The sequence below is a fragment of the Sinocyclocheilus anshuiensis genome, unplaced genomic scaffold, assembly GCF_001515605.1.
Source record: "Sinocyclocheilus anshuiensis isolate Anshui unplaced genomic scaffold, SAMN03320099.WGS_v1.1 scaffold2129, whole genome shotgun sequence".
NCBI classification, from domain to species: Eukaryota; Metazoa; Chordata; class Actinopteri; order Cypriniformes; family Cyprinidae; genus Sinocyclocheilus; species Sinocyclocheilus anshuiensis.
Genome location: NW_015552540.1, coordinates 316,205 through 324,617, shown reverse-complemented (window position 1 = coordinate 324,617; position 8,413 = coordinate 316,205). Strand labels below are relative to the sequence as shown.

Here is an 8,413-nt window from a genome sequence, read left to right as displayed (position 1 = left end):
AAAAAAAATACTGCTTAAGCATGTTGTGGATCAGTATTTTCCATTCTTATACAGTTATGAGCTCAGCTCACAGACCCTATTAACTGAAATTCAACAACATCAGAACATCACAGTCATCCAACACCTGTTATTAACACACTACATTAAACTTAAAGGGTTAGTTTACACAAAAAATGAATATTGCTCCAAAACTGTACTGCACAAAAGATGCAGCATGATAGCCTCAGTCACCATTCACTTTCATAGTTTTTTCCCCTCATACAATAAGCAAATGGTGACTGGTGCATTCTTCCTTTTAACATAAGTCTTGACACTTTTAGTGAACTAACACTTCTTTTAGTCGTGGCCTAATGGTTAGAGTCGGACTCATAACCCAAAGGTTAGGCTATTTGTCTGTAGGATAGCCTACAGCAAGATAACGATCCGGGCGTTATTATTATCACGCAAATGTTTTTCCAGGCAAGAATTTCAGGTAAGATAAATACAGTTCCTCGATTTAGAATTCGTGTCTTAAAATAGACATTTAATCTGTGATAATTAAAAAGTAGCCTAACAAAGGTATGTTCGAAACATTGTGTGAATGAGATATTTTGAATTTATGAGTCAGTACTTGTGGCTTTAATTGAACTTTTATTGAAGAATGAGACAAGAGATAATATTATTTTTGAAAAAAGAGAGAGAGAGAGAGAGAGAAACACTCCAGAGGTCTTATGACATTTAGTTTGAGCACTTTCATGTGGAATAACAACTTTTGTGGTATTCTCAATTGTTTATTTGGAAAATGTGGGATAAGTGCTTGTTCAAACTTGTGTTTGTTGTACATTAATATGAAGTACAGCTGATTTTCAATCATTTTTGTGTTGATTAATTTTGAATAGATAGGTCCGAAATGTTGCTTATTTAAAGTGCTTAAAATTGACGATACACAATTAATTTGGGATAGCACAGTGAATTCATTTAGAGAAAAACAAATACATGTAAAAACACATAAATACATAAATAATAGGAATAATAATCAACAATTCCAGTTTATGAAATTTCACATTATACAGTTCATTGCACATTGCCACATATTATGTATTTGTATTGTTTAAAAAAAAAACTATTTACACAAGTAACAGCATAATTATTAGAATGTTTCTTGTCATCCTCTGGCTTGTTTTACTGTTTTCATAAAGTAATCCTAGACACTTTCATCCGCAGTGGAATGTTCAAATGCCAGTGAATAGCCTACTTGGGATGGATTGTGATTCAGCAGTCCTCAGGCGTCAGTGTTCAGTGCGCGTAACTTGAACCTCTCAAACAGAGTGTAAGTGGAGAATTCCTTTAGGGGAGGTTTACAGATGTCTCTGGGATCCTGGGATGCAGCTTTAAGTTAAGGTGGTAAGAGGGGTGGCTTGAATGTGCAGGTCCCTGTGCAGTGGCGTGGAGTGAGCATTTTGCAGGAGAAATGGTGAAGAGCGTCGTGAGCTTCTAGGGAGAAGGTCGATTTAGTTCCATGAATCGCAGCACAAGGGAAATCTACAGCTAAACCTATAGAATTCTTTACTGAATCATGCGACTTTCTCCAAATGTCACAGTGACACACAATGATACACCATACTGTATGTCCAATGAATGAAGATTAGATCAAACTCCTTTCTAATCATCACTACTTTACAATTAGTCAAATGCACATTTTGATGTTTTAATGCTTTTTAAGTACATTCATTTGTTTAAAAAAGTAGCACTTGCATATTTCTTTTGTAATTCTTTTAGAATAATGTAACAAAAAAAAGTTTATGGTTGATAGTGTATACCTTTAAGCTTCTGCTGAATTGCATAACGAGCCTTTCTCTCCTGATCCAACTCGTTGCACAATGTGTCTAAATAAAAGAAAAAGAAAAAAATTCATAAATCATTTGGGGTGGGTCACAAACATTAAATGTTTTTAGAATCCCTGTGACCTAATATTTTCTTGAATTATTCTGTCTATCTGAAAGTATGCAAGTGTTACTTTTTCCTAAGCTTTCCTTTTTTCTTTTCACTAGTGCAAAATATGTATTACCTCGTACAATCTGCAGCTGCTGGACCATCTCCTCTCGATAAGACAGTTCCCTCTTCATTTGATCCTGAAAATTATCTGTTAGAGTCAACACGTATTATATTAACTTAAGTTATAAATAGAAGAAATGATATAGCAAATTAAAGCATGGTGTGAATATATCCATCTCTTAATTACCTTTCAAACTTTGAAATTCCCGTTCCAGTTTTTTTCTTAGCTCCACTTGCTCCAGCGTCGTGAGCTTCTAGGGAAAAGTTTGATTTAGTTCACAAGGGAAATCTAGCAGCTAAACCTACAGATTTTTTTTACTGAATCATGCTACTTTCTCCAAATATGTCACAATGACATGAAATACTGAATGATACACCACATTGTATGTCTAATGCTTGAAGATTAGAAAGTGCATGAAGATTAGATCAAACTCCCCTCTAATCATCACTACTTTACAGTTTGTCATATGCAAATGTCGATGTTTTAATACTTTTTAAGTACATTCATTTGTTTTAAAAAGTAGCACTTGCATATTTCTTTTGTATTCTTTTAGAATAATGTAACAAAAAAAAGTTTATGGTTGATAGTGTATACCTTTAAGCTTCTGCTGAATTGCATAACGAGCCTTTCTCTCCTGATCCAACTCGTTGCACAATGTGTCTAAATAAAAGAAAAAGAAAAAAATTCATAAATCATTTGGGGTGGGTCACAAACATTAAATGTTTTTAGAATCCCTGTGACCTAATATTTTCTTGAATTATTCTGTCTATCTGAAAGTATGCAAGTGTTACTTTTTCCTAAGCTTTCCTTTTTTCTTTTCACTAGTGCAAAATATGTATTACCTCGTACAATCTGCAGCTGCTGGACCATCTCCTCTCGATAAGACAGTTCCCTCTTCATTTGATCCTGAAAATTATCTGTTAGAGTCAACACGTATTATATTAACTTAAGTTATAAATAGAAGAAATGATATAGCAAATTAAAGCATGGTGTGAATATATCCATCTCTTAATTACCTTTCAAACTTTGAAATTCCCGTTCCAGTTTTTTTCTTAGCTCCACTTGCTCCAAGAGCTGCTTTTGGAGCTCCTCTGTGGAAACCGACAGAAATCACATCATTTATCATATCACTGTGACTTTTAATCACCACACATATCCCAATAGCTTTTGAGTAAGCTACAGTCTTTTAGAGAAAATTATCCAGCAGCAAGTAAATCAGATTTTTTTTTTAACATGTATTTTCACTCTCTGTTTGGTTTTCTTGTCTAATAGCGCTATTTAGGTTACTAAGGCTAAACACACGGCCCCCGTGTTCTCAAGCATGACATTGCAAAATAATTAGGACAGTTGCCTGAGGGGTGTGTGGAAAACGAGCCTGGCAATGTGGATTGTCTGCAGTTCAAGGACAATTCTCAGTTATACACAATTGTGTAGCGATCACACGCATTTTTAAATTCATAATGCGTGTAAAATTGAGAAACATTGCACACAACGAGCTATTTGCCTTAAAAATAGACATCGCCTTGTCTGTTTTAAACAATCATAAAAGCCAATTGACTGCCTCTGTTTGTAATTTGTCACGTTATCTTGTGCATAAACTGTGATTTCAACACCCTAACACATTTGCTTAGCTAACAATGGAATAACACTGCTGAAAATTGCCAATAAAATATCCAAATATTTACCTTTCGCCATATTCTCGATGTCTTTCTCGAAATTAAATCTGTTATCAGTATTTCTCAATGTAGCGTCGCCTGCCACAAAATATAGAAATATATTATCACACTGAATTTTAAAGATGATTTATTTTGTATAAATATATAATGTTGTTTTAAAACACACACACAAGAACAGGACATATTTTATTGCTACTCACCTGGGTTCTCTTTGCTAACACTAATATGATCCGAACAGGATTTTTGTGATTCACATTCGTCGTCAGTAGGGCTGTTGTTTGAAATGTGTGAATCTAAAGGAAAATAGTCTTGTTAGCAGGCCACGTATTCAGAGTAAATAATTAAATCCTATAATTTCTTTTAAATTCGACGAAATGAAAGTTGTTAAAATTCTAGAGTATACGCTATATAATAGGCTACTAATGAATTGTAAATTGGGGGACATTTTTCCCAGTCATCTCAATAGCAAAGAATTTTTCCTAATTTACCCAAATTCACTCATTTAAATGTTAGTTTGTTAAATTGTCTTACCGTTTGTTTCCGGTGCGCAGCGAGGAGGTTTAGAGGCCGAACAGGGCAGTGTGCTCTGAAGAGATGCTCCCTCCTTTTCATGCGAGTACACCTGCAAAAATGAACCAAGCATTTAAAAAATAAATACAACCCCAATCATGCATCATTTTCTTCTTTTCTTACGCAACCATGCTTCAGACAACAGACTGCGTTTATATACTTCTAATGATCTACGAATATTTGGCAACATCAAGCCAAATTACTCGTATTACAAGGTAAATTCGGTCAGATGGACTGACAAAGGAATAATTTGCACAGTATCCACAGGGGAGCCCTTACACCAACGCACCCATAGCCGCGGGCGACGACAGAAATGACCAGTCATTCTAAACATTTAATTTAGTATAATTACGCGCCGCTGGGTTCTTTTATTTAGATCGTTCTACGTTAATAAATAGAATATAAACGATCTGTATCCATAACAACATAAATTGCAAATTGTTCACAAATAGAAAACTATGAATGTAGAGTCCATAGGCTCAATTATGCGTCATTACTTGCTATTAGAGTTGAAAGACTGCTGTATCAGACAAGTGCTATTCTGAACAATGACTGTTTTAATTCAGTCTGCCATTTTGTTGATTCAAAATAATTTGACACTAAGAGGGAGCTATTTATTTGACGTTTTAATACTGGATATAGATTCAAATGGTTTCAGTGCCACTGAATATGGCAGTTTGTGTGACTCACTTCGTAAGCAATGGCATCACTTTTCTTTGCCACCTGCTTGCTCTGCTTTTGATCAGGGGAGCTCCCGTCACTAAAAGTGGCTATGTGGTCATCATCCGGCTGCGGAGTTGGACTGTTTTCCCTCACGGGACTTTGTCGGTCATCCACGGAAAGTTGTATAGACTCCTCGTCCTCCGGAATTCTGTGAGTCTCCACGTCGACATCCGGTTCTTCCCCGCTGTCCACACACGGAGAGGCTGATCTGTAGCTGGAGCTCTCACTCACAAAGTCTGGCGACAAATGGCCAGGATGAGCACCGCTGTACGCGTCCCTATTCCCGTAGAGCTTAGCTATGCTCTCTGCGTCTTTAACGACGGGTCTGAACGCAGAAATATAGTTCAGCTTTCTGGGGGTGCGGGGTTGACCCTCACTTGACCTGGCCTCGTCCCCAGATTTGTCCTCGTCGTTCCTGAGGGACTGCGAACTAGAGCAGCGCTCGCTGTCGAACAGACTGTCTCTAGGTGTGTTTCCTCCCCGCTCACTTTCTGACATGTCTGTTTCGGTTTGCCGGCCACCCAGGAGCTCCGTGTGTGATTTTAGTTGTGCTGGTTGATAGGATGAGAGCGGCAGGCTGCCCGCGGTAGGCCAGAACATGGGGAACGATGGATAGATACCGTCCTTCGCACCGGGCCAAAACACAGCAGGTACATTGGTCCTATTCTGCTCACCAACTCCATCATCCTTCTTTTGACACAGTCCAAATGCTGGGAAGCTATACGGATGCGGAAAGATGGGTGGCGGGATCTTCTGAAGCATGCCGAAACTCTTACTAGGCACAGGGATGACCGGGTAGTTACGCACGCTGCTGGTTAGGTTGAGGTTCCCACGGTCGTCGTCGCAGCGCAAAGTTTTGTGAGGAATATCAGGGGAAGCGGTCTGCGTGATGTTTCCGGAGGCCTGCGGTTTGAGCGGGGAGGACATTTCTGATCCATTCCCTGGCAATGCACGTTTCCGGTTCCCGCCGTTAAACATGGCCTTGACGTCCTCCCACGCGTGACAAATGTCATCAGACAAGCTTTTGTCGGTGAGTTTTAGATGGCGTCTCCATGAATTAAAATTGGCCGCGTCCGGCTGGGTGTATTTCGACTCAGGTGTGCGGTGCGAATGAAATATAAATTTGTTGGGTGAAAAATACATATTGCAGTAGGTGCACTTGATGCATTTCGCCCTGGAGCTGTTGTACCTCGCAGGTATGAAGCTTCCTCGGCTGCCCCAGGAGCACTCGTGGGAAACATCGAATGCAAAATTCTCGGGTAATTTGGGAGGGTTGTGAGCCCCGAGGAAGGATTTGCAGAGGCGCTCGGCCTCGCGTTTTGTGATCATGCCGCAGCGGCGCGAGGAGATGGGCATTGCCCCCGCGCGCCTCAGGATCTCCAGCTGCACCGGTGTGCACTGGACACACGTGATTCCAAGCGCCACGCGTCTGTTGTGGATTTCGTTGTAGCTGTAGTGCTTCAATAAAGTGTTGGAAATCTGCGCCAGACACAGCCTCTCCTGACCGTCGATGACCAAAGAGACGATGGGCACTCCGTACAGCACAGTCTCACTCACTTGATTTGGCTTCAGCGAGCTGCTGCTAGAGTAAGGCTGCAGTTCTTGCTTTGAGTTGGGGGAAGAGCAAACATCTCGTCCCGTAGAAAGCTGACTGGGTATCGACTCCATTCCTGGAAGTCTGTGAAGAACGAGTCAGAAATGTAACATTACAATTCAATTCAAGAACTGTTTTTTATGCAACTTTGGAGAGATGATCTATAATTAATAATGTGTGCTTTCTGTAGCCTTAAGCGTTGTCCTAATATAAACACATTTTTATCATAATAAGTATTACTATTATTTTGGTTTTTATTATAATTTTTATATTATTTAATGTAGTTTTTATAGTATAGGTCTACAACAGTAGGCTATCTCAATAAAAAGGTAAATTGAAAAAAAGGCAGTATGTGGCAGCTATATTCTGTTTTAAATGTCTCCTTCCTGTCTACAATTTTGTCTGTCACATTTTTTGTTTTGTTTCATCCTCGATAAAATTACTTTTGCAAGATAAGAAATTATATTTACAAATTACAATTTGAATAATTATTTTAGCATTGTATTACAAGACTATACTGTTAGTATTTTTAGTTAACACTTTACATTTTAAATGACTGCTTTAGGCCTGCTAATTAATATTTGCAATTAATACCTCGCTTTTTATGTTGAGAATATTGCCGGCTCTAACGCTATCCTTAAAAGCTCGCACTCTCTGACCTGAGAGTCTATCATTGCTTAATGTCTCCAAATCGGCTCAGTAGCCGGAGCGATTTACTTAAAGGCCTCTTACGGCTCTAATACGCAAAGGGGCAGAAGGGAGGAATCTTTTAGCTACTCCAATGAGCTTAGCATCAAGGAAAATAAGCAGTAAGCCGCTTTCTGTGTAATTACACAGCCTGTGTTGTTCGACTTTGACCTGTTAATAAAAGTCTTATCATTTATAATTAAAACATTGCAAGGAGCTATATTATAATATACTATATTATATTTCAGTCCTACACATATATTCGTTTGCTAGATATGTATCCGTAATACTTACATCTTTACAATGTACAATTGTTCTATAGATTTGTCATATTATTTTGTATCAAGTGATTTAGGTGCAATACATTCTCTTTCGTAATAAAGGATCAGCATATTTTTAAACATTAGCTACAGGCTAGCTTTTCTTCTAAAAATAATTTTGACAGTAATACGCGCGTTAATTTCAGAAAATACACACGCTGGTTATTATTTTGTTCAACTTGTAACTATAAAAAGAAGCTTACCTTTTTATCAGGAAACGAAGTCAGATGAGCGAGTGTGTTTGCGTCAAATGAACAGGCCTAAAACAAGGACAAAACGTCCGTCTGTAGTGCGTGATGAGAACTGCGAGGTTTTATAGAGTCTCCTCTCAGAACAGCTTTAGAGTTTCCATTCCACTCAGCTCTCGTGCGTGGTGACGGGAGCGCGAGCCGAGTGACCAACCACATGGCAATCCCGGAGCTCGTGCCTCTTCTTAATAGGCTCTGCGCGATCTACTTCAAGAGAGGGGACGCCAAAAAGAATAAGAAGGCACACCCACTGAGATCAAATCCGATTCTGGTTTTAACCGTTTGCTTCCACTACTCCAAAACAAAGATCACTGCCAATTTATAATTGAGCTGCTTCCAATGATAGATAGATAGATAGATAGATAGATAGATAGAAAAGCAGGGCGCTTAAGTGCAGTTTTAGCGGTTTTGTGCGATTGCGCATGAATAAAGGCGGTACAGAGAGATGAAGAACAATGAACAACGGTACATTTTGATGATTTGTAATTTCCCCCCACTGATATCATGTAGGCTACACCTGCGTCTTATTGTTTTGGATTAATAAGTTTCCTATGAATTTT

General features: G+C 38.7%; 1 protein-coding gene across 1 annotated transcript; it reads right to left on the bottom strand.

The window, feature by feature from the left end:
- Nucleotides 1–1,065: 1,065 nt before the first annotated feature.
- LOC107663943 (SKI family transcriptional corepressor 1 homolog-B-like) lies at nucleotides 1,066–8,040 on the bottom strand. Its single transcript, XM_016454355.1, has 9 exons — nucleotides 7,809–8,040; nucleotides 4,972–6,682; nucleotides 4,243–4,333; nucleotides 3,912–4,004; nucleotides 3,721–3,789; nucleotides 3,052–3,126; nucleotides 2,878–2,952; nucleotides 2,630–2,695; nucleotides 1,066–1,473 (listed from the first exon to the last, which is right to left on the bottom strand). Exons 2-9 carry the CDS (start codon nucleotides 6,670–6,672, stop codon nucleotides 1,376–1,378), a joined length of 2,268 nt encoding a protein of 755 aa, XP_016309841.1. The 5' UTR covers nucleotides 6,673–6,682; nucleotides 7,809–8,040; the 3' UTR covers nucleotides 1,066–1,375.
- Between the last annotated feature and the right edge of the window lie 373 nt (nucleotides 8,041–8,413).

Coding starts and splice junctions, on each gene's coding strand:
- LOC107663943 (XM_016454355.1), bottom strand. CDS start 6,672: ATGGAGTCGATACCCAGTCAGCTTTCTACGGGACGAGATGTTTGCTCT. Junction 4,334..4,971: donor GTGATGCCATTGCTTACGAA/GTGAGTCACACA, acceptor TCATTTTTGCAG/GTGTACTCGCATGAAAAGGA. Junction 4,005..4,242: donor CTGCGCACCGGAAACAAACG/GTAAGACAATTT, acceptor ATTTTCCTTTAG/ATTCACACATTTCAAACAAC.